We start from the raw sequence: 27109 nt of genomic DNA, 5'->3' as shown, positions 1-27109 counted from the left end.
GGGCTCACAGTCCTAGTCATCCCCACAATAGGGCCGGGTACATAAGCACAGCTGTCTTGAAACCTGTAGACCAGTCCTGCTGTCTCCAGTCAACACCACATGAAGCAAAAGATTCAACCAACTAAGCCATGCTTGAATTTCTAATTCAGAAAACTGTGAAATAGAGTAACAAAATGGTGGTTGTTTTCAGCCGCTGTGTTTTGGAGTGGTTTATTACACAGCAACAGATACAGTTCACTTCATCATTATTGATTCAGTTTGCAGTGCATAGTGATACATATTTGCACTTATCAAATTTGGTGCAGTAATTTTTAAGACTTTAAGATGTCAAAGTTCAGCCCTGGCTGGTGTGGCTCAGTGGATTGAGTATGAGCTGCAAACCAAAGGGTCACCAGTTCCATTCCCAGTCAGGGCACATGCCTTGGTTGCTGGCCAGGTCCCCAGTACAGGGTGTGTGAGAAACTACCACACATTGATATTTCTCTTCCTCTCTCTCCTTCTCTTCCCCTCTCTCTAAAAATGAATAAATAAAAATCGTAAAAAAAAGATGTCAAAGTCCAGATGAATTGTCCATACCTGCTTGCTGAAGCAGGTGTATAACTCATCCAAAAACCCCCCCCAAAAACAACTCCTTCAACAAACTTCGTCAGGTGCTGCCTGTGAATTTGTGCTATTTATACAGCTTGCCATGTAAGTGTAGTCCAGTTTCTAGGCTATTTATGAATCATTGTGTTACAATGTCAAGTTGTGTTTGTAAACTCATTATTTTCATTTGCAAATTAAATTACAAATGATCCATCAACAGAGAAAGTAGCATAGTGTAAAGGTTAGGAGTAAAACACTCCAGGGTCAGCTGTGTGGGCTCGAATCCCAAACTCTATTTCTCTCCCTTTAGAACTGGTTAAACAATAGGTTTTAAGAGGTTGTGGGGGTTAGTTGATGTATACACATGCTTAGAACAGTACCTAGCTCATGATTAGACCAAATAGGGTTATAGCAACCTATCTACTTTGTCCTCTTCAATTTCATATTGTCACCTAATTCTTTCTTCACTAAAAGGTAGAAAAATATAGTAGGGAGATGGAATACCTCCCTTCTTTTGTTTAGCAGAGACTTTTCCCATAGTCACCCTTCAGGAAATCTCTGCAGAATTAGTTGCTAGTTACCCAATGAATATATACTTCCCTTAGATATCTGACACCCTTTAAACAATTTCTCTAGGAATAGATTGCTCTGAAGCACCAGGTACATGGTGGTTTGGGCCCAAAGAAAGGATGTGCCAAGACCACCTGCTTTCGATTTCTAGTGCTCCTGTCTCCCTGCAGGTGTCCATAGTGACATTTTCCAGGGATGTGCACAGCAGTCCTCCTGCAGGGTCTTCCAGCCTGGGCATGAACAGTGCACTTTCTGAGCATGACATTCTCTGAATCCAAGTGAGAGGCTTGGACTGGGCCAGATGTGCAAGACCCAAATTGGCCATTTGCACACACTTACCATAGTCTGAAATTTAAGAGAAAAATATAAAAATAAACATAAGAATGGTGTTGGCTCTACTGCTCACTCTTGTGGCAACAACACACCCCAGACCCCATACTGTGTTCATTCTTTTCTTTTCCTGATCTTTTTCTTCATTTTCTCATATGAACCTGCTCTCGTGATGGGCACTGAGACTGCCAAGTCTCCCTAATTAGCACTTACTAATGAGAGAAATGTCAAAGACATAAGAAGGAAGAAACGAGATGCTCGCCCTCCCACTATAGCTGACAGGTCTCTGATCCAAGGTTGTGGTGTGTGTGAACCCAACAGCATCCACAGCAACATCACCATGCCATCAGAGCCCTCTATAACATTAACTGCCACCATCTATTCTGCTTGCTGCCTTTACAAAACTGTCCTCATAAATGTAACAAATGGGTCTTCAAATTACCTGGGTTCCCAAATTAGGCTTTGTCCTGTGAAATATAATCCTCAACCTCAATACAGTTTGGTTCCCTGGTAATAATATTTAAATTAAAATCAGATTTTCTGAAATATGAGTATATATCAGATGTGTTGAGTCCAGCTTCGACACTCCATTCATGTAGAAAGATATAATAAATGATTCTAATGAAGTCCCTAACTTGAGACCATGAATGTGAGTCACTATTCATATCATTCATAAGAAATTGAGATTTGGTACATAGATCCTGTAAATTAACTATGCTTTTATAAAGCCCAGTTTGTATTTTGAGAAAATGAGAACAATGAGTATATTCTGGTCAAATTCTACCTGCTAAAACCGTGAAGGAAAGAGTGCTCAGGCACATAGGGCTTGTGTGGCTTGGGCTTTGTGTGTGTGTGTGAAGCCCAGAGCAGTGCTGTGGCTGTCAGCACTGTTTCCTTAAGCAGACCCTCCACCTTCCCTACAGTGGTGCCTGGTCCATTGTTAGGGCTTTGCCCACTGAAACAGGTAACTTTAAAAATACTTTTCAAGAACTTTCTGTATCTATGAGGCATTTAGTATCATGACTCACATACAGTGAACAAGAAAGAATGGAAGAATATGAACAGTTTAAAATGACCTGCAGCTTTTGTGAAAATTGCATATTATCTTACTCCAGAGCTTGGATCTATTCAGACACATAGCAACAGCAATGGTAACCTCAACACCAACAACTCATACACAAGGTCTGTCCGGAAAAATTCTAGCCTTTTCAATATAATGAGAATAGTCTGCACAACATCAGTGTAACCTGGCAGCCAAGGAGAGTGGATTGGATTGCACATGCATGAACAATGATAACTTGATTGTACTAGTCAATGGGGGCAGTAGACGCCATTGAGTGACCACATGTACTGTGTGACCATCACATTCAAAATGACTGAGCAAGTACAGCAATGAATCTACATCAAATTTTGTGTTAAGCTTGAATATTCCTCCACGGAAACTATTCAGATGATTCAGAAGTCCGCAGTTATGGGCAACTGCAGCTTGGCAGCTTCACCACAACAACGCACTTGCTCATGTGTCACATCTCATACAGACCTTTTTGGCAAAACATCAAATCATCCAGGTGACTCAGCCCCCCTACGGCCCCAATTTGGTGCCCTGTGACTTTTTACTTTTCCCCAAACTAAAATCACCTTTGAAAGGGCACAGATATCATACCTTCAATGAGATATAGCAAAATATGATGGGGCAGCTGATGGCAATTGGAAGAACTGTGTAAGGTCCCAAGGTGCCTATTTTGAAGGGGACTGATGTGTTGTTGTCCTACGTCCAGTGTTTCTGTATCTAGTATCTTCTTCAGTAAATGTCTCTATTTTTCATAGTACATAGCTGGATCTTTCCTGGATAGACCTGTATGCTAAATGCTTATGATATGCCACGAATGGTGGTAAGCCTGTTATCTGCAATTTATTGTTTCATCCTCACAATAACCCTGTGGAGTAGGTATTATTATGCCTACTTTATAGATGAGTAAAAAATGAGGCTAAGAGGGAATTAAAATTTTCCTCAAGGTCCCTGGATTGGTAAGTGGTAGAGCAGAACTCACAGTCAAGTCAGCTGACCTCACAGTCCACACCAGAAAATGGATATGCCAAGAATGCAGAGACTAAATCAGCAAGGAGATTCATCTAAGGCATGACTAGCCTAGCATTCTGACTGCTAGGCCCAAAGAGACTGTCAGCTTAGGCTTACTCATGGTGGATAATAATACCCACAGGGACACTGTAGGGAGAGATGGTGGTGGCAGGGTCTCAGCTCAGAGAAGTTTAGTGGGTTGGAAGGAAGCCTTGACACAGAGATTGAGGGTAAAGGAAGGAGGGGCTGTCCCCTAGGGGAGAGACTAATGGAAGATTTCAGAGAAGATCCCCAGTGGACTCTGGGCAGGGTTGTCCCCAGCAAGAAGCCTAAGAGAATCAGGGCACTGGGAAGGACAAAGACTACACAGTGAGTTCAAGGAAGGAGAACACAGATGTCATGCAACTAGCATCAGACAACTGGCACAAAGTCAAGGCTGGTGGTGCTGGTGGGGAGTGTGCTATTATTATTAGGCCCTAGCTTAGTGGAGTTCGATTGGCTAGACAAGCAGTAAAGGAAGAATTGATTACTAAGGTAGGAAAGCCAAGAGTTGAGAACCTTTTAGTAATGTAAGGAAGTCTTGCCAAGAATATTCCAAAGCTACCAACCAGCTTGCTGAGGGGAATGGGTGGTTTCTGTCCACTGGCCATGGGTGACTCAGAGAACAACTGTGACACCAGGAAAGCACCAGGAAATGTCTCAATTGGTTTGGATGACAAGCTCCATAGTCTAGATTAGTTACAGTGTTTCAAGAGCACGGGAGCCACCAAAGCCAGGGGCCATGAAGAAAATGTTAAGGGAATCAGGACCAGATCCTGGGAAGCCCACTAAAGATGTGCAGAGTCCTACAGCCACAGCTGCAGGAGCAACAGCATCCCAGCAGCCTTGCCACCCATCTGAAAGGGGCTGACTGAGCCTGCCTGATTTAGTCCTAAAATTGGGCACTTGCGAAAACATGGTGATTGTTCTCTCTCCCCAGAGCACCAAATATAACTAACTGAAAAGTAATATGCTCATTGACACATTTCACTGAAGAATGACTGAGAAACATTTGGAAAATGTTGAGCTTATAAACAATCAAAAAAAATGCCAAATGAGACATCATTTTACCTATCAAACAGGCAAAGATAGACATGATACTATCTATTCTGGCAAGGTTGCAGTGAAATGGGCAGAACAATACTGGGCATGGGAACTGGGGAAAACAGCAAGGACCTTAAAAATACCCCAGCCTTTGTACACAATAATTACAGTTCCAAGACTTAGCTTAAAGGTATTCCAAGATACAGAAAAATTTTCTTTCAATGATGTTTATTGCAATATAGCTTAAAGTATTAAAGAATGAAAAGCAACTTAAAATCAAAACAGGAAAATGATTAAGCAAATGATTGTAGTTCCACATTAATCATCCATTAATTCAAAAAAATAACCAACCCTGAACTAATTACCTCCCACTTGACACACCTGTGCTCCATGCTGGAGCTGTGAAGGCAGTGGGATACTGCCCCTGCCCTGCAGACTGGAGGCAGGCAGAGCCACAGATGCAAGGGGCAAAGAAAACAGTTGAAAAGATGGAGCCTGCCCTAAAGAGCATATGCACTTGTGAGGGAAAGAGAGTAGTGAATCAAGAGAACTTTAGAAAAGGCTGTCCTTGAACTCATTCTTAAAGAATAGGGTTTATCTTGGTGGTCTGAGTCTGGGAGAGGGCAGCAACAGCTTTGTGGGCAGAGGCCATGCTAAACACAAAGGCCCTAGACCTGATACATCCTGTGTGTTCAGCAGTCTGCAAGCCAGCAAGCAGTGTTGCTAGAAGCAGAGTGGAGGAGTCATAGCAAGACTAAGTCAGGGCTGGGCCAAATGACATGAGTCTGACATGCTATCCTATGAAGTCTGGGCTTGTACTTACAGAAAGCAGAGAGCCACTGACAAATTTTCAGTGTGGAACAACATGATTGGATTGGTCATTTTGCCACTTTGAAGGCTGAGAGTAAGATGTCTTTGGGAGCACATGACTCCCAGAATTTGGTGACAGATGAAGTGAGGAGAAAGGGTCCAAACCCTCCCAAGGTAGAGGAATTTGTGTGGGAGGATGAGGTCAATTTCAGATACACTGAGTGTGAGGAGTCTGTGGGGCCATCAGAGGAAGACAGCACATTCTTGCCTGGATGCATCAAAAACGGTATATGTAGAGAGTTTCTAATATGAAAAAATATTTTAAAAGACAAAGAAAAATTGTTTAATGTTTCTAAAGAAAACATACAAATGTCTAAGAGGTACATGAAAAGATGTTCAACATCACTAATCATTAGAGAAATGCAGAGTAAAACCACAATGAGGTATCACCTCACATCTGTTAGGATGGCTATCATAACAAAAGGCAAAAGAAGAACTAGTGAGGATATGGACAAAAAGGAGCCCTTGCCCTGGGGGGGGTGTAATTTGGTACAGTTACTATGGAAAAGAGTATGGAGGTTCCTCAAAAAATTAAAAATAGAACTACCATATGACTCAGCAATTTTACTTCTGGGTATGAACTTGAAGGAAGTGAAAAGAAGCTATTAAAGAAATCTCTACACTCCCATGTTCACTGCAGCATTATTCACAATATCCAAGATATAGAAACAAACTAAGTTTCCATCAACAGATGAATGGAAAAAGAAACTGTGGTTACATATATAATGGAATATTATTCAGCCATTAAAAAGAAGGAAATCCTGCTTTTTGCAATAAGAAATGATGATTAGAGATCAACAGGAAATGTGATAAACCCATCACCCAAAGCCAAATCTCTGAAGACTGAAAACATAGTGTCTACTCACCAGTTGCAACTCAGGGAGCATTCATTTGAGCATTACAGCCATATTGGGCAGAGCACAGGCTCAGTAAACATTTACAGGTCTTGGTAGAATCAGTGACAAATGTGTGCTTTTTTCCAGTGATGCTATTTGTGATGGTGAACTTCTTTTGCTGAAGGAAGCAAACACAGACATTAATCTATAAAGAACAACTGTCCAGAAAGTAATCAAATGCTGGGCCAGTAAAATGTCAACATTCTAGGCATAAGAAGTATATCGCACATGTTGTCTGACCATGGCTCAATAATTTTTCTCTGACTAAGGAAAACCCCTCTTTTTATTTTTCCTTCATTCATAAATGGGACATTTGCTTATTGGGTAATTTCTATCCACCAACGTATGCTAGGTGAATAGAATATAAATTGAGACAGGTACATGTACACTTGACCCTGAGCAAAGAGTGAACATAATCCTCAGTGTACATTTTGAAGGCTATTAAATATAAAAATAGTTTTCATTGTACAAATTCCCAGAAGTTGCAGGCAAAATCTCAACTAGTGGGCTCATAGAAAAGATAAAAGCACTGTATATATTTTCATATTTCTTACAATTATGAGCCCAGCTCTGTTCTAACTGTTCTCTGGGTATTAATTTATTTCCCCCTGAAAGCTCCAGAATGAGGGAAGTTCTAATATGATCCTTACTCTACTGATTAGATAACAGACCACCAGTTTTGAAAATGCAGCAGGAATTGAGGTTACACAACCACAAAACACTTCCCCCATATTTATACCCTCATGGCCCACATACAAACTGATATTTGTACAGCTCCTTGAGATAAACTGGAGAGGATTATCTGTATGGGTTTATCTCTATGGAGCTTTCTGGGCAAATTTCATAACTTTTTATAATGTATAATTCTAAGAAGACTAATAAAATACAAAGTAATAGAGATTACATGAATTATAAATTTATATATAATGTCCAAATAAAATCTATATACTTGCTTTTCTAGATATTTCTATAATAACCTTGAGTTGCTCCTATGAAGATAACTTAGTAAATATAAGGTTTTTTGCTTGAAAGGGCTCTCTGAAACTCCTGATCCTCTTTAATGTTGGTTCTTTTTGATCAATGATGGTCACCTTTTCTAAGGAACCTCATTCACACAAGTCATATTAACAAAAGGCAGATTCATCATATTTTCTCCCAGAAATTCCTTTTTATCATTAATCTAATTTTAGATAATTTGAGCATTCTCTAAATATTCTTTTTTATTAATAATTATAATGTTGAACATTACTGTACTAATAAATAGATTTTGAATCCAATTGAACTATACTATATCTACAATTTTTAATAATATATTTTCTCAAACATCGATAGATGCTGTCCTACTAGCCTTAATAATTTTTCCTTATATTCAAATTATAATAATGCCTAAACTCTCATAGTGAATCATTTTATTCACACTTTATTGAAGTTGAATATTTGCCTGGAATTTATCTACCTTGTCAGTAAGTTATTGATATGCTTTCATGGAATCCTGATAAGTTTATACAAGTTCACTCAGGTGTTAAAAATTTTTAGATAAGTCAGGTGCATCCAGACAAACAAATATGACCTAAATTAAAGAACAGATCAAAGTTCCAGAAAAAATACAACTGATTTTAAGTGATGAAGAGATAGCCAACCTATCAGATGCAGAGTTGAAAACACTGGTACTCAGGATGCTCACAGAAATGGTTGAATATGGTCACAAAGTAGAGGGAAAAGTGAAGGCTATGAAAAGTGAAATAAAGGAAAATGTACAGGGATCAACAGTGAAAGGAAGGAAACTGAGACTCAAATCAACATTTTAGACCAGAAAGAAGAAATAAACATTCAGCCAGAACATCATGAAGAAACAAGAACTAAAAAAAAATGAGGAGAGCCTTAGGAACTTCTGGAACAATTTTAAACGTTCCAACATCTGAATCATAGGAGTGCCAGAGGGAGAACAGGAAGACCAAGAAATTGAAAACTTATTTGAAAACACAATGAAGGAAAACTTCCCTAATCTGGCAAAGGAAATAGACTTCCAGGAAGTCCAGGAAGCTCAGAGAGTCCCAAAGAAGTTGTACCCAAGGAAGTACATACCAAGGCACGTCATAATTACATTACCCAAGATTAAAGATAAGGGGAGAATCTTCAAAGCAGGCAAGAGAAAAGAAGACAGTTACCTACAAAGGAGTTCCCATAAGACTATCAGCCAATTTCTCAAAAGAAACTTTGCAGGCAAGAAGGGGCTGGAAAGAAGTATTAAAAGTCACGAAAGGCAAGGACCTACATCCCAGGTTACTCTCTCCAGCAAAGCTATCATTTAGAATGGGAGGGCAGATAAAGTGCTTCCCAGATAAGGTCAAGTTAAAGAAGTTCATCATCATCAAGCCCTTATTATATGAAATGGTAAAGGGACTTATCTAAGAAAAAGAAGATAAAAAAAATATGAACAGTAAAATGACAACACACAACTATCAATGACTGAACCTAAAAAAAAAAAGAAAACAAAAACAAGCTAAGCAAACATCTAGAACAGGAACAGATTCACAGAAACAGAGATTACATGGAGGGTTATCAGCAGGGAAGGGGTGGAGAAGAATGGGAGAAAAGGTACAGGGAAGAAGCATAAATGATAGCTACAAAATAGATGGGGAGGTTAAGAATAATATGGGAAATGGAGAAGACAAAGAACTTATATGTATGAACTATGGACATGAACTAAGGCTGGGGAATGATGGTGGGGGTGGAGTACAGGGCAGAAGGGAATAAAGGGGAAAAAAGTGGGACAACTGTAATAGCATAATCAATAAAATATATATATAAAAGAAAAAATAGATAAGTCAATTTTACAAATGTAATTGCTATTCTATAACAAATCTGAAAAGAGAAAATCATTCTTACATACATATGCACACACACACCTCAATCTTTCAGCTCATAAACTCTCAACCAAAGTTTCCTTTTGGATATCAGTGGTTTGTCTAGGTATTAAACACCCAAAAGAATGAAATTCTGATTGCATTTCTTGGCATAAAGCTGAAAACAGTCTTGAGTGTATGGTTTGGATTTTTTCCATCTTGATAATGTCATTTAATGAGAAATCTATATTTGCAGGCAAATTTTCTCAAGGGACAACTGCTCTGTGAATAAAATGATATATAGCCTAAACCTCAGGGCTTTCAGCATAAACATGGAGAATTTATTTACACCTCTGTGGTTGGAGTACAAACATGCTAGTACTTCCATAGCATCTTATTTGTTTCAACGCATTGCTTTACTATTTAAAAAATTTCATCCCTAGTAGTTTTACTGTTGCTGCTTATTCATACTCTAGTTTGGTTGCTCTGATACACCTTTGTAGAACAATGATATTCTCCCAGGAAGAGGAGGATTTGCCATGAAGCTAATGAAGCTGAAGCTCCTGGGCCCTTCACTTGAGTAGGTCACTTCCTAGGAGAAACCCTGGCAAAGTCTCCATGCTTTCTTGTAAAACATGGGGAAAATATGCTTTCACCAGAATCAGTTGACTATTGACTTCCACTCCAGCTCATTCCCACTTCTCACCACAGGTGGTATGTGGTGTGGAAGCAGATCCCACTAAGGAGAAGTTAAGATGAGAATGTACTGTGTAGATTTACTGGGATTTATTTATGTGATTTGCAGTCTGTTCTGCAATAATTTATTGCTAGCCATTCCAGAATACTCCTTCCATTAGGCCAACACACTCAAAGTCTCAGAATAACAATATCAGGCCAGTAGCCATATGGCATTGACTGTGCTCCACAATACGCAGCACCAGAAGCAGCCAGGGCAGCATTGGAAGGGAACCAGGCTTGAAAGGTACAGAGCCAGAGGCCAGTCCACAGGAAATTTGTCCAATTGTCAGAATGATAAACTGTAATTTAGTTCTCAAAAGCACTCAATCAAGTAAAAGTTCTGTCCTGGCAAGGGTATACCTTATTAACTTTATATACTGCATTATCAATACACTACACAATATTTTTCTTTTTGGATGGCAATCTCATGAAATGGAAGTTATTAGATTTCTATAATTCTAGCATAGAAACATTTGGCAGCACTACAAAGAGTACCTATATCTCTGCAAATCTGTGTGTATTATGCATCAAAAATAAAAACAATCTTTGATCAGCCATGCTAAAAGGAAGACTAAATTATATTTCTATTTTCTCTAGGAAAAAATGGTATTACAAATGTGTCATCATATTAAAATGTAATCTGCCCTGGCCCGTGTGGCTCAGTGGACTGAACACCAGATTGCAAAGCAAGGGGCCACCAGTTCGGTTCCCAGTCAGGGCATATGCATGGGTTGCAGGCCAGGCCCCCACTAGGTGGTGCATGAGTGGCAACCACACATTGATGTTTCTGTCCCTCTCTTTCTCCCTTCCCCTCTCTCTAAAAATAAATAAATAAAATATTTTAAAAAATGTAATCAGAGTGTATGCCAATGAACACTTAAAAGAAAAAGAAGAATTATAGAGTTTTTCAGGGAGTTAATATATTATTTTTTGGCTTTTGTAGTTCTGCAGTATCAGCTCAGCTGTTTTAAATTTACAAATTGTGGTATTTTATTTTCTCATTCTAAGTAAATATTCACTTGTATATTGTAGCATTTTGAACTTTGTATTCTTTTTCTTAGAGAGAGGTCTACAAAGCCCATATTTTCTCTTCAGATATTTTAGCTATTGCTAATAACCAAGAACAGTTACTAGCAGCACTCTACAATGAACACTTTCTCAATTGAATGATCTTCTGAATTGTGTTGTCTGTGTCATAAGTAGACTGCCAATACACCTACAAACCACACTCTTCCAAAGGGCATTTTCCCTATTTCCTTTGCTACTTCCCTGTAGGATAGCAAGATGAATGATCTGTGATTGTTTGAAGCATTTTGGCTTCCACTGTTAATCAAGCAAATTTCAAACCAGCTTCCTGAACTCATTTTCCTATTGTTCACAGAGTTCCCCATTTTGTGTTTGCAGAAATATGAAGAGTCCAAGTCATTTTCTGTGTAAGATACCTGGTGTGTGGCAAGCAGCTGGTGAAACTATTTTACCTGATGACTTTAACAAAAGACATTCATGCTGAGAAAGAGGATGGTCATTAGGGCATGGGAATACTAATTAGTAGCAATGTTTTTATTCAAGCTCCTAAGTTTGTCTGGTGCACCTGGTGCACTTCTCAGCTGCAATCAAGAAATCATCCTTGGTTGTGGGGAAAATAAGTATCTATAAAAATTAAACCAACTGAAACATAAAGTATTACTTACAGAAACTCTTAAACTTTATGACTTAAAAAATTCTTTTTTTCAAAATTAGTTTTTACGTTACCTGCATTTTCACAGATTTATTTTAAAACAGATTACTGTTTTAAATGTAACAAACATGATATGATGTAAAGAAAAGAGGGAATAATGCAATAATATTGAATTAATTCAATAATAAAAATTCTTTAAATAATCTTTCAAACAAATTAAAGTAATATATCTTTAAAGTTCTGAACAATCCCCAAATATAAATGTTTATTTTTAGTGTTGTAAAAAATATTTGGGAAAAAGTCATTTTCCTAATAGTATAAAGGCCACTTTAATAAATTCAATTAGATTATGCTGTTATTATTTACTTGTGAATGTAAGCTCTTTTCATAAAGACAACCAATAATTGATTATAAAATTATATCAAGAATCATATTTTAATAATATGTTACTTCAACAGCTAAGATGAAAGAAACAAAAGAAACACTGAGAAAATAAATTAATCAATTACATTCTACTTAGGAAACTCTAACATCAGATTATGATAATAAAAACAGCAATCTAGTCAGAAAGAAATATTTTAAAAACATAAAAGAAAATTAAATAAAAGAGAACTCAATTTCTTTAAGGGCCACAAGATGAAGAATTTCATGTCTTATAGTGAAGTCGTTGCTGAAGTGGGATGGCCCCCAGGGCTGCAGGCAAGTTGGACGCCAGAGCACTCCCTGCAGGGGGGCACACAATGTTCTTTGGTGCCAAATTTACTGTAACTAAATCCAGGAGGTATATATACTCATGTAAATGGTGTTCAGATACAATTTCAAATGTTATGTGTTTACTAAGGATTTTTTTGGTTTTAAAAAGAAGGCTTTGAAGATTTTTGACGGGTGTCAAAGGTTTGCAGTGACCAGTGTCCTGCAGTACACCTGTAGCCCATGGGAGACAGGTCAGGGGGTCCTCAGCACACAGTGTGTGAAGAGAAAATTAAAACAAAAGGCAAATGTTTTAAAACCTTGTGGACTCCACTGCACCTACAATATGCCCTCCTCTCCCGTCTCCCACCTCCAGCCTTGCTCTCAACATCAGTGGATTCCCCACATTAACAGAACTTTACCCAGAATGAAAGTGTAGCCCTTTAGGCTGATGGCTGACCATAGGAGTGGGTGTGTGTGTGTGTGTAAGGGCGGCCGGTGTGTGTGTGTGTGGGGGGGGGGGGGGGCGGGGCAGGGCAGGACTGGGTGAGAGCCTATAGAGAAGAAATGGCCTCCTGACAACTTTCAAATCCCCTGGTGTCCTTCCTATAAATATGCCACAGTGTATCCAAGTGCAGGTTAGCTGGCAGGCTATGAGCTCCTCTTGTCAGAAGATTACATGACCGATTCATTGCTCCTTTAAAGGCAACAGATCAAAGAAAAATGAAGCATTGGTCATTTCCCAGCTGAGCTACACTCACATAAATTGAAATCTTTCCAACTTCTCTCCACTGAAATTGTAAAGTTGCAATCCTGCTATTGTTTTTCACTTCATATATTATGAGACCCTTGGCACAGATCCCCAAGGCCACTTCCCCTCCAAGCCTTGTCTTCTCTGGAAGAACTTGGTGGACCAAGACACCGTATTCCAGGAGCTGCTGAGTGACCTGGAGCAAGAAAAAGGTCAGTTTAGAAGAGATAGGCACACTGGTCTAAATAAAGGGCTTCAAGAAATTCTATAAAACACCTTAATAGATGTTCTTTTTTAAAAAAGAAAGAAAGAAGGGCAGGATAGGCTTGCCAAATAAGTTTAGGAAATACTGAGCTAAATAGATCTCCTTACTCCAGAATCTCTCTTGCACTTCTGATATGATAACATTTTTCTATTTTTTTTAATCCAAGGAATCCTTTTTTCATGGAATACCTTTTTAAAACAACACCTAGAATACAGTTATTATGAAAATGGTACAATGGCATAATAGTATTGTGGACAAGTTTTTAGAATTCAGACTCTTCTGGATAATCTCACCATAAGGAATTCCTTTTCTATTTGCATCAAAGTCAACTGTAGTATTATCTGGTCCAACCCATTCACTTTACAGACAGAAAAAAATAAGGCCCAGCTACAGAAAGCCACTGTCCAAATGGTTGACATCACCATTAAAGCATGATGAGCCATTAACATCCTGCAGAGAAAATGAGGAATCACTGGTATTTCTTACCATGTGGCAGTGCCTCAGTGTGGTGCCCCCCAGTCCAAGGTCTGTACTGTTTGCCAGTTTACCAGGTTAGGAGGCTGAATTTTGTCAGGGGTCTGAGTGTCATTCAAAGCTGGCACTGCTCAGGCCAACCAAATTCTTAAAAGACTTGAGTATAAACCTAACAGAAATGTTTTTAATTATGTCTCTACCTTGCTCTCTACAATCCTCATCTTCCCCTGGATGACTCCAATTCTCTTCAGAAGTTTGATGCACCTGGACTCACAGCAGGAACATTTTGCCCCAGGTATTTGAAAACCTCTCAGAATGGTTTCAGTGGTGAAATCTGGTTTCCTATCTCTAACCACCAAGCAGAGAGCACTGTGTCTTGTCCCATCTCTGTCACCCCCAGGCAGGGTCACAAACACAGGGACAAATTGTGGCTTTCGAGAGCTCCTTTCTCATGCTCCTTGCCAACCTCTCTCCTTTTGTGAATCAACAATCTCTACACATAAATTCTGCTGCATACAGAGTCTACAGCTCTTCATATAATCTTATGAAAGTTCTGGACCCTGAGCCTCCTTCTTTTAACTCTGGAGAGACTTTGTTATCCTTGTCATTATCATTATCACCATCATCATCATCTCCATCACCATCATGCAAAACAATATTTATTAACCACTGGTGTGGAAATAGCCAATGGCCAGACTAGATATGTGCTTGAGGTATGACAAGTCAAGTTCACTCCAAAACAATTAGATAAATTCTTTAAAAGTATTTGATGTGATATTTCTTTAAAAAAATAATGTAAGGCAAGAAAAGGAACTCATCATAATAAAGATGCCTTTGAAAGGCTTGCTTACATTTTTAATTGTTTAATATAAATTATTAATTTTATTTTTAATTACATAGAGGGGGATAAGCTACTGAAATATATAAAGCACCATTCTAGGTATGTCCCCAGGCATTATTCTATACAAGCACAGAAGGGTTAAGGATTGAGTAATCTGCAAAGTTCCCACTGGGGGCCAAGAATGGAAACATGAGTCTATTTGCTTCTATGTCTTCACACTTACCAACACAAGTACAGTGCTATAAAGACTGGAAACATGGTTGATAATATATAAGATTGTCAAGGGCATTTTCAATTTGTAAAAGTAAAAATTAAAAAAGATAACATTATCTATGTCTCCGTGCTCTGCTAAGGAGTCTTCAGTACCATCTCTCCTGGTTCCTCCTGTGTTGCTACCCCTGACTTTCCTCTCAGAGGGTCATTTCATCTCCATGTACTTAGGGCCACCTCATTCTTTTCCCCTTCTCCCTAAATAGGGCAGCAAAGTTGAGACTGGACCCAGGCTCTCCTGGCTCCCAGCCCACATAGCACCCTCTCTGTACTGAAAACTGGCAGAACAAATGGGTTATTTCCAGCTATTCATCAAGAGATTCACAGTTCATACACTTTGATTCTATAATTCTGTTAGGTAGAATAGATGGCAAACCAAGACAGGAAGGAGGAAAGAGACATGTCTCACCCACAAACTTAGCAGTCCTGAGCCTGGTCCAATAATATTACCAGATGTGACAACATCATAAGAAACACCATGCTAAAACAGGAGGAGGGAAACCTTTGAAATTCTGTGTATTGTTTCCACTATTGGGGAAAGTCTTGAAACTGTGCTTTTACCTCAAGGCCAAAAGGCAGAAGAGGGTCTACAGTGCCCAAGGGAAGAAGCCCATACAACAACTTTAGTTAATTGCCTACAGCTGGTAACTATCTGTTTTACAAGGGAGTGCCTAATGCTTAAAGAAAAAGCCCTTTGGGTACCTGCCCCAACTTTAATTAACTGCCTCCAGTCACATATCTGTCTTACAACAGGATGTACAAATGGGACCTGGAGCAAGAAGAGGATTTGGGCTAACAGACCCCACACATACCTAAGTTTGGGTAGTCACATCTGCCCAGGAAAGCTGGCACCACATCTACCTGTCAATCAGTATGTAACTTCTTCACCCCATCCCGCCAACTATATAAGCTCTCAGAATGAAGGACTCTCTCTCTTGGCTCTCTGGCCACCCCGCCTCTGGCCACACAGTACGCCATGGCCTTTGGCCACCCTTGCTTCAGCCACCCTAACACTGCTTTGTCTATGACTTTCACTGAGCTCCACCCCCACCCCCCACCGATTTAGCTAGGCTGTTGTCATGATGAGAATGGATGACCAATAAACCCTGCTTGTGTGTTAATAGATTCACTGATCTGTGATTTTTCTACTGCATCTGTGAGAAGAACTGAGTTTCTGGGAGTTTCTTCTGTAACAACTCCACTCCTGCAACTCTGTCCTAAGAAAATATAATATGAAATCAGTATAAACTCTTATCATAGAAATTTTCAGTACAGACTTACAAGATTAAGTTGGGAGGATCAGCTCCCATAGGTCAGTGATTTACTAAAGTCAGTACTGCCTTAAAAGGTATTATCAGGCAATTTTAACATAGGATATTCATAAAGCATTTGTAATTATCTGGGGAATGCATATGTTATAATGCTAAGTGGAGGAAAATACAAGATACAACCAGTATGATTTCATGGTCCCATGATTGAGGAACTTTAGAAAACACTGAATTAACCTTGAACAGGTTGTTCTGGGATTAATACACTAATGTAGTTGTGAATCTTCCAGACAGAGTATATTATTCAGCATTACCCAAACTTGACTGCTGCCAAGTCTCCTTCTAGTGTGAGATGATGAACTAGCAGAATTAGTCATCAGTGAACAGCATGCCAACAGGCACAATCTGATAATGGAAAAGCGAGCCTGGAGGAGCTGTAATTAAATAATCCAATGCCTGTTTATAGAGCAACTAGGCTCTGAGACGGGCCCTGTGGACATTTACAACCTAGTAGAGAGAACAAAAAATGTACAGAAATAACTGTAACATAAAGTGTCTTAGCATGTTTAAATGTTTACAGTTTTCATAATCTTCAGTCCTGTAAGTGCATTCATGAGATTCTATTCCTAAGGAATTAAGCAGAAATGTAGCTAAAGACTTATGTAAAAAAGAAGTACTAATCTCAGTATTGTTTTAAATAGTCCCATATTCAATCTTATTGAGAAAAAAATTTAGGGTACGTATGTTGATTTAAAATATTTACAAATTTTAGTGAGATAGGATTATAAAAATACATAAAACTGCATATATAATATAAAACCAATTTTAAATATATATGTACATATACCTGTGAATGCCTAGAACAAGAAAGAAGACTAAATACATTCTAGTGTAACTGTGCTATCTACAGCGAGGCATAATTAGAAACAAATCATTGCTTTTACAGTCGTGGGGTAAGACTTTGTTTAACAAACATTCACTCTAACAGAAAGGGTCACAATGTGCTCTGAGCTACCAAACCCACTGGGTCATGCCTCTGTACCTCAGGTGGCACATATTAGCAAGCCCAACAAAGGAGAACTTCAAAAAGTTAGCTGGAAACTGATAAAATTGCATGCAAGTGAAATCAAATCTGTCAGGGCTTTTCTTATGAAATGTTGACTTTGTCAAGCCACAAAGCCAGGCCTGAGCAGAGGCGGGTGGGCATTGTCAGTCCTACAGGGCCTCTGTGGGCCTGAGGCCTTGGTATCTCTACTGGCTCCATGGCTCTGTGGCCACTCTCCACCAAATGTGTGCTGATGGCTTTGCAGTTCCCACTTGCCTTTTGCCAAGGGGATGCTGCATCCTCTTGACAAGGAGCACACATGAATGCTAGATTCTGGAATGCAGCAAGCACCTTTCTGACAGGGCTTCTCAAATGAAAAATGTTTGCAGGTTTACACCATGCTGGGTGCTACAAACAGTTCTGCTAAGTGACCCACCAAAAAGAAAAGGCCACACCTCCCCTCAGCAGTTCAGCTTTCTAATGCCTGTCTTTATTAAAGGCAAAAAACAATAACAGAATATTTCTATCTGTCTCAGGAGACTTTGTACAGAGAAATGCATAAGTCTTCAAACTTCCTTTTTTAACTGCTTCTGATTCTAAAGGCCAAGCCAGGTATCCTGCCCTGGAAAAGGCTTGAGGCTGGGCGGGGGTGAGGGGACTCCTCCCACATGCCTGACAGCTCTACCTCCACAGGCAGAGTAGTCACTCCCTCCCACCCTGAGAGAGAGTAACTGCTATTGCTGTCATTCTCATGGGGTAGTTATCACAGTATTACATGCCTCAGGGTACCTGTCTGTACTCCCCAGGAGACTTGGGACTCCTTGGAGGGCAGGGAGCGTGTATTGTATTTTCCACTGCCCACAGTGCCTGGCTCAAGAAGGTATAAGTCTAAGAGTGAGCAAAGTCTACTCATTGCAAGCTCTGTATGTGCCCACCAACATGGAACCTAAAATGCTGCTCCTTTGGCTCAAGGGCTGAGGAAAGAGTGGACCAGAGATGCACCCATATGCATGGACCACACTATCTGTGCTGTGCTAAGGACAGTTTTCTGGAAGTCTGAAAACTGGAGGTCTTCCAATGGCTTTGTTTTTGGCTCACCACCCGATTTTGTACCTCAGTTTTCTTGTATGTCATCTATAAGAGATGTGATCTCTCCACTCACAGAAAAGTGACTGTGAGCTCTAAGACTGTCTCAGGAGAGAGATTGAAGAAAGGCCCTGACATACATATCCACCCCAGCCCACTAATTCATATCCATCTTTTGGGATCACTTCCAATGCCATCTGCTTCCAGAAGCTTCTCTTTGCCAGGTGGGCAATGGAGCTTCCTTCCTCCCCAAGCCTCAGAACCCTTGCTTGTAACTCCTCTTGGGTCTGAGCACATTTAACTGACAAGAAAGGCCTTAGAGTGGGTTGCTGACTGTGTGCCCTTGAACATCAACACTTCTTCCAGGGGTACCAGGGCCTCACCTTCAAGAACTCCAGCTCAGCCTCCTCTCCCCAGAGCACAGGACTGAGGCGGTGCATCTCTGAGACTTGGGCCTGGACCTTGAGAGCAGTCATCTTCTCAATCAGACTTGCTAAGATGTAATCTTCAATGTGGAAATAGGCTTTGGTTTCCACCTGCTAAAAATAAGATGCAGGAAAAAAGGGGGGGCCCATGGGAATAGCTTCTATGGAACTCTAAGAAGAACAGAAGTCTGCCTGCAGTCAAAACCCAGGTTAGGGCTTCAGAGCTAGGATGTTCCTTCAAAAACCCCACCTGGTACATCTTTTTTCTACTATATAGAAGCTGCATCACATCATATGATGTAAATGGAAGGGAGAGAAGAGAAGAACCATCATTTTTGAGCCCATTCTGTAAGCCAGTTGGTCCTCAGAACCACTAGTTCTTTTGATTCTCACAGTAATCTCATAGAGACAGCATTATTACTGACACAAGATGAACACAATGGACAAGGAGGGAAGCCACTCAATAGTAACACCACTTGTAAGTGACAGAAACAAGATTTGGTCATCCAAGCCCTTACACATTCCATGATGAAATTTTTTTCAGGACAGAAAAACCCTGGTTCTGAAACTTTGTTTCTTTTTATTCATTTATCATTTCTCTGCATGTGTGCTCCTAGTGCACTGTCCCCTCTTTGTAAGGAAAGGTCTTGGTTATGACACTATCTCTCTAAAAGCAGGTGATCAAGAAGTTGACCCAGGAACAAGAAAATATCTGACAGCTCCACCCTGTGCCAGGCCTCACTCTTCATCAAGTTGGCTCCTCAGAGAACCTGAAGCTGAAGCTCCAGCAGGAGTGGCTAGTAGAGGCATCACCCCTGCCTGATGCTGGAGTCTCTGATGTGGACTCCACATCAGGGCCAGAGATGGGTATGCAGTTTTGGAGGAGAGGTCTTGGGGTCCCTTGTAAAAAATGAGAGAGGCAGGACTTGACAGAGGGTGAAGGTGATCCTGCCCTTGTGTTCCTGAATCAGACCTCTTGGTCTCAGGCAGCCCCTTCCAGCCCAACCTTAGGCAAAATATTTCCCTACAGCTGAGGGCAACTATCCAACTACCCCAGAGGAAGACAGCTGGGAGTCAAGAGCATCTGAACTCCCAGATGAGGGGGTGGGCAAGTTGACCAAATAAGGGGATCTGAAAGAACTGCAGTGTCTACTACATCCCCATGCTCCTGACATGGCACAGGCTTGTCCTATGTGGCCATAGACTAAGAATCATCCAGCCTACGACTGGTTCATGCCAGCTCTGAGCTCAGCTCGGAAACATAAAGGAAAAGAAATTGCTCAGTAATCTAGTGCATAAAAAAGCATTCAGATTTCTATTAGAATGGCCAAAATCCAGAATATGGACAACATCAAGTATTGACAAGTTTAGAGCAACATCAGTGATGGGAATGCAAAATGATACAACCACTTTGGAAGACAGATTGGCAGTTTCTTACAAAACTAAACATGCTCTTACCATACAATCCAGCAATCATGCTCTTTGGTATTTACCCAAGGGAGTTAAAAACATCTCCACACAGAAACCTCCATGTGAATGTTTATAGCAGCTTTATTCACAATTTCCAAAACTTGAAACAAAAGATGCTCTTCAGTAGGTGATGGATAAATAAACTGTGGTCCATCCAGACAGTAAAATATTATTCAGTGCTAAGAAGAAATTAGTTATCATCGCTTCTCGGCCTTTTGGCTAAGATCAAGTGTGGAGAAATTAGTTATCAAGCCATGAAAAGACATAGAGGAAAGCTAAATGCATATTATTAAGTGAAAGAAGCCAATCTGCAAAGACTCAATACTGTAGGATTCCAAATATATGACATGGAAAAGACAAAACTGTAAAGACAGTAAAAAGATCTGTGGTTACCAGGGATTGGTGGGAGGAGGTACAATTAAGTGGAGCACAGAGGATTTTTAAGGCAGTGAAACTACTCTGTATGATACTATAATAGTAGATATATGTCATTATAAATTTTTCCAAATCCATAGAATATAGAGCATCAAGAAAAAATCCTAATGTTAACTATGGATTTTGGGTGATTATGATGTGTCTATGTAGGTTCATCATTGTAACAAATGTGCCACTCTTTTGGGGGGTGCTGAAAATGGGGAAGGCTGTAGTGGGGGCAAGTAGAATTTGGGAACTCACTGTACCTTCCCTTCAATTTTGCTGTGAACTTAAAACTAGTAAACTTTTTTTTAAGTGTTTAAGACCTTTGACCCAGCATCTCATTGCTTGGAATATGTCCAAGAGAAGAAGTCAACATGGAACTAAAATAATTCTAGCACAAACATTTATTACTATGTCATTTATAAAAAAAGGAAAATCAGAAAACAGCTGAAATAATAATAACAGTAGTTATAACTTACATGACACTTCTAGATGATACCTGATATAGTACTCATACTGGTGAGTGGAGATCCAACCTTGCCGTGGGGTAACACATAGCTATTCCAAATGATCATTAGGAAGCCACAGGAAGACATGTGTCATCAAGTGAGAAAGCAGAATGCAAATGAAATGTGGCAGTGTTTACAACTGTATAAATTCTCTGCAAGTGATCAAAGGCTGCAGGAGAAGGCACCCAGAAGAAAGCTGCTCTGCTACAATGATGTGATTGAGATTTATTTTTATACCAAATTGTCTTTGTCTGTCTTTTTAAAATGCAAATGTAATCATGACACTTTCCTGCTTAGAATTCATCAGTGGCTCCCAATCTTCTACTACAGTGATTTCCAAATTCTTTTTTTCCACCACCAGAACCGTTTATCAAACAAAATGCAAGTCCCTTAGGAGGGCACAATAAGTTCCTCCTGGACCAGACTAGAAACACCGCTCAGTCTCAGAACCCCTGTAGGCAGGGCAGCAGTGGAATATCTGCAGCTCTCTGCATAGCCAGCCTTCTCATCCTATGCACTCAAATGGTGGGGCTCTCCTCTCTGAGTTTCCCCTAACATCCTCTGATGTGCCCACCACAGTGCCAGGAGGGTAAGGAAGCAAGGCCCCAGAAGTGAGTCCTTGCTGCTCTCACCAGCTTACCTAACCTCACAGAGGCACAATTTTTCTCAATTGTGAATGGAAATTACCCTGGCTCTGCAGGGTTGACATAGGCTTAGATGATGCCAAGCATGGACCAGGCCCTGCATAAATTAGGACTGAGTAAGTGGATGTGCAAATGAATGGGTTTGTGTAATCTGTTGCCTCTGTATATGAACAAGAGAAAGGAAAAAGACCTGCCATTGGGAGCCACGTGGGAGCATCAGAGAGTGTCTCAGAACAATTCTGATCCACCGGGCAGTGGGAGAGGTTGAGATGGGGCAGGATCTGGGGGAGGAGCCAGAGGTGAGGATGGGATCAGGATAAGGTAGGGGATAGGTGAGGTCAGTCAGAAACTGGACAAGCACAGGGAGTCACCAATGGAGCATCAAGAGACAGGACTGGGCCTCTGAACCATGGGATGAGTGAGCCCATAAGAAGATTGGGCTGAGTCTTACTCAGACTCCCAGTTGCCTTCAATGGACATGGCCCACAGTTTCCACCACCTCTAAGGCTACAGTTAAGGCCTCAGGTATTACATCTCATGTCTGAATCCAAAGACTGAAAGCTAGGTCTTTGTTTGGTTTAATAATAGAGCACTCCTAACTCTGGGGGACAGAGAAGGGAGCTTGCAAATAGCAGTTGCTACATGCCAGGGATCATACATGCATAACCACCTTCCACCCTTACAGCAGCTTTGCAAGGGAACTATTATTTCCATTTTGCAAATGAAAAAGCTGAAGCTCAGAGAGATAATGTACCCAGTCATGCACGTCATGACTAACAAAATCAGGCAGGGTTTGGACCCAGTTCCATATGATTCCAAAACTGAGGCCTACTCTGCTCCATGGAACCTGCTGAGAATAGACTAATCCTGCAGCTGGAAGCCACCCTATCCTGTCCACATAAGCCATATACAGGATTGGACTAGAGGGTGCAGCAAGGATGTCAGCTGCTTCACTATGGCAACCTTGGCTTACAGTACTCTCTAAATGTCAGAACCCTTCTTCTGACTAGCACCCCCCCACCACCACATGTAGCAACACAGGGGCAAGAGAGAGCTGGCTTAGACATGGTAAGGATTCCAGCTTTGGGGCTGAGGATATAGGAAGGAGCTCCATGTGATGAGTGACAGGGCTAAAAGCTTGTCAAAGGGGCAAGGAGCCAGGACTGCTCTGGGAGACTGTCCTGCCAGGCTGGCACAGTGCCAGAAGAAGTCAGTGAATCTCAATTTCCATGGACTGAGGTGGCACAAGGGTGTGAGGGTGGAGGGAGGTGTTGGGAATTGAGCTACAGTTATCACCTGACAAGCAAGATGATAACTTTCCTGATGGCTGACTGTTATTCACAGTGTCATCCAGTCCAGGAGCCTGTACTTTGTTCATTCATTCACTGTTTACACCAATAGCTCTTGACCAAACTCCCTATGTTTCGGGCATTGCTTTGGTGCTGGGGAAATGGCAGAAAAAAAAAACCAGACAGAACTTTCACCCTTAGACAGGCTTCATTCTAAGGGAGAGAACAGCATTAAGGCTGACAAAGGAATATTTCATGCCAGGTGGTGAGAAATGTTATGACAAATACAGCTGTGTGAGGGGATAAAGAACTTTGAAGACTCAGGACACAGCAGCCTCTTCTGAAGATGTACTGGGAGGAAAGCAAAATGATATTAATATAGTCTGAAAGGTATTTTTTCAAATGGCATTATGATAACAATTTAGTGGTTCATAACCAGAAAATTTTAAATTAACTAGAATACAATAGGAAATACCAATGTCAAGACATATAGAAAGGGTGCATCTTATTTCCTAAATTTTTGCTCAGTTCTGTGATACGTACATATGTGTGTGTTGGGTTATAACATCTACCATTTCTTTTTCTATAATAGGTCATGGCACAGAACATTTGAAAGCCAGTGTTCTCAAATAACCATTTTAGTCTTTGAACTTGTCCTCACCCTTAAACACAGTTACTGGGACAGAAAAGACAAGTTGTGACTGAGGTCATAGCCTTGCCCTCTCCAACCCATACCACATGAGAACTAAGAACAGAGGATGCTGTGAAGGTAGCCATACTTGGTGATGGCTGCAGACTCACAGTATATTAGTTTTCTGGGACTTCCATGACAAATGCAACAGACTAAGTGGCTTAAACAACATAAACTAATCCACAGTTCTAGAGGCCAGAAATCCAAGACCAAATTCTCAACAGGGTTAGTTTCTCTGAGGCCTTACCTTGGCTTGTAGGCAGCCACTTTCTTGCTGTGTCCTCTGATAGTCTTTCCTCTAGTCACCTGCCTCCCTGGTGTCCTTCTGTGTCCTAATCCCTTCTTCTTATAAGGGCTCCAATCAGATTGGATTAGAACCCACCAAGACAGCCTGACTTTAATTTAACCACTTTAAAGACCCTTCTCCAATGACAGTCACATTCTGGGGTACTGGGATTAGGACTTCAACATATGAACTGTGGGGAATATAATTCAATGCATAACACAAGACCACACCCAGATGTCTCCAGCAGACTCAGAAGTTTAGCAAAATGCATCTCCTTTGCTCAACAGGGATGTAGCATTCCTCACCATGAGTGCTCACTGGTGGTGGACATATATTTTTGGTCATGTACTACTGTGCCCCTCCTTTCTGGAAATGGAAACCACCCTCCTCCCTGTCAGTGCAAGCATTTTGCTTAGTGTTAGCTCTACCCCTAGCTCCTAGGGTGGCAGTATCACTTAAGTGCAACCAATCAGAGCACAGTATCTTGCTGCACAGTGATTAGCTTAGGATGGGCACATGATCCTGTCAGAACCAATGAGACAGAACAACAGGATTTCTGTTACATTACTGGGAGAGGACCTCTCCCTTTGGTGCTGGGCTGCAAGCTGGAGGGTAGAATCTAGAGCTACTGAAAGGAAACCTGATTGAGGAGAGCACATAACCTAGAGATTCAGTACACCCAAGTCCTGCTGATGCCATTTGGGTCTGTGCACCCAGCAAGCCCCAGGCAAGGACCAGGAGACCAAGGAGACCTGGGGACCAAGGAGACAGGAGGTAGCTACAAGGTAAGCAGTGATAGGACTGGAGGCTTGTCCAAGTAGCAGGGAGGTCTGGACACTTCAGTTTTGTAAGCCAATAAATTACATGTTTTATTCAAGCCAAGTGAGCTTTCCTGTCACTTGCTATTGAGAGAACTTGCTACTGAGTGATCACCTGTCCTGGACAAAGGGTGTGGGGGAAATGTACACAAGGGTCCAGAGAATATGGGGAGAATTTCCTCCCACAGATGGGGAGGCCAGGAAAGCTGTGGAGTTGGGGCTGAGTTGATCTTGGAGGATGGGTGAGATCAGGATGGACATGCAGACCCTACTGGGAAAGCATTCAAAGGCCTAAGGCCATATGTGTTAAACCTCATTTTCTCTTTCAAGCAAGGAACCCCTCTATCACACAGCTCTCATGTCCTCTTTAGAGCATCTCTTCTCCAAGTTAAGTCTCGCCAAAGGCTCTTGGTTTTTATAACATGGCAGTGAGATTCCCTCCAAGATTAAGACCGGTGCACTGGCTAAGAAGTCACCTGGGAAGACATTGGTGAGACCTTTACCTCCACTGTTCTTCTCTCTCTGCTCCTACTGATGAAGCCAGAGACACACTCCACATTTGGATGTCATGTCATACTGTTTAGGTCTTTGTTGAGGTCTAAACAGACCCCTTTACCACTTCACCTTGAACATGGGTGGGGGATTTTCATGAACCCAAGAGAAAGCTGCAGTACACTCTGTCATAGCTCACCTGGTTGTTCCTTCCTTCCTGTATGGCATCTCTGTTTTAAATCCTAATTAAGTTAAAAATGTATTAGCATTATCCCTCCCTACATTGATGTATTTTCAAATTAAATAACCAGTAACCCCTACTAAGTCTTGAGGGCTATAACATAGGACAATTAGACACAAATTAAATCAAAGAAACATATGATTGTGCTGCAGGGACAAGGACTTGGACAGCAAGATTAGAGCTTCTATTTGAGAGGCAGCAGATCTGGCAGAAACAGCACTGGCCTTGGAGTCAGATACACCTGGGCTCAAATTTAGACTTTGCCATTTTCTTGGCACATGAGTCTCAAATTGCTCTTCTAGAAAATGTGAATATCAACCTTGCAATGTTGTTTTGATGGTTAAATGAGTTAATGGTGTAGAAAAATGTCTAGCTTAATGGCAGGTACATAGAGATCTTTTAATAAAGATGGCCTGTTAATTGATGATGGTGATGATGATGATGATGATGGTGATGATGAGAACCAAATAAATTAGTAAATTACTCTCTTTAGGAGTAATCTTAGACTAGAACTACATTGTAATACATAAACTTGACTTGTTCATCTTTGTATCTATCAGAACTTAGCAAATATCACTTGATTGGATGAATGGATGCGTGGTTGGATCAATGGATGGATGGATAGATGGATGGATGAGCAGATGGTTACCCCTATCTAAGTGGTAGATGCTAACAATACTTTTTAGTCTCCACATTTTCAACAGTTTCCCTTTGTCCCATAACTGCTCCTGTGCTGACCCCACCAAGAGCCTCAGCTTTCCTCCTCTACCTCCTCAGAGTAACTTCCAAACTTAACCTGCAGAGCTAGGACACCCAGCTGCAGCAGTATCTCATCATTCCAGTACAGCTTCTCCTCCAGGATGTCTTTCTGAAGCTACAGGGGAAATTGATGTCTTGTCCAGCTCTGCCTGAGAAAGAAAAGAAGAAATAAAGGCCACTGGAATGCTGAGAGGGTTTTCTCAGTCTGGAAAATAAGGAAAGGAGAGAATATAGGATACACACAAATACTACCCAGAGGGCAATGGCAGTAAGACAAGTGTGGTCTCCTTTATCCACACTATGTCTCCTGCCTCTAGTTGAAGGCCACTCTGTGCCATGTACTTACACCCACGGATATGTTTGTTGCTGTGGTTCAAGTGAAAAAACCTGACATTCAGTTGGGTGGTTTTTCTAGTGAGCTAAAGAACAAAGAAGCAGTGACTGAACTCCAAAGCCATGACCCTATCCTCCAACTCGCATGACTTGGCTGCTGGGGGGAGGGACATGTAGGTCAGGAGAGATAGAATTTTAACCTGAAGTGGAATATATTTGAAACAAACAGGCAAGTTCTCATTTTGACCAGAGCTTGCTCCTAAACACTGATTTCCCCCCTTTTCTGTCAGATTGGAATTAAGTTGATAGAAGGTCAACCACAATAATTGTTATTTATATACAAGTTAAAGTTCACTGAGCACTTGCCTC

General features: G+C 40.8%; 1 protein-coding gene across 1 annotated transcript in view; it reads right to left on the bottom strand.

Moving 5' to 3' along the window:
- FRMPD2 (FERM and PDZ domain containing 2) overlaps window positions 1-27109 on the bottom strand; it is a 104706-nt gene that overhangs the window by 62994 nt on the left and 14603 nt on the right. Inside the window, 6 exon segments of the mRNA XM_045842424.1 lie at window positions 1287-1500; window positions 4550-4558; window positions 6385-6532; window positions 13128-13313; window positions 18750-18905; window positions 26418-26556. Coding sequence (XP_045698380.1) covers window positions 1287-1500; window positions 4550-4558; window positions 6385-6532; window positions 13128-13313; window positions 18750-18905; window positions 26418-26556 — 852 coding nt within the window.

The sequence above is a fragment of the Phyllostomus hastatus genome, unplaced genomic scaffold (genome assembly GCF_019186645.2).
Source record: "Phyllostomus hastatus isolate PE091 unplaced genomic scaffold, TTU_PhHast_1.1 phas_contig_38, whole genome shotgun sequence".
Lineage (NCBI taxonomy): Eukaryota > Metazoa > Chordata > Mammalia > Chiroptera > Phyllostomidae > Phyllostomus > Phyllostomus hastatus.
The sequence above is the reverse complement of the archived record's forward strand: the minus strand, read 5'-3'. Positions and strand labels throughout refer to the sequence as shown.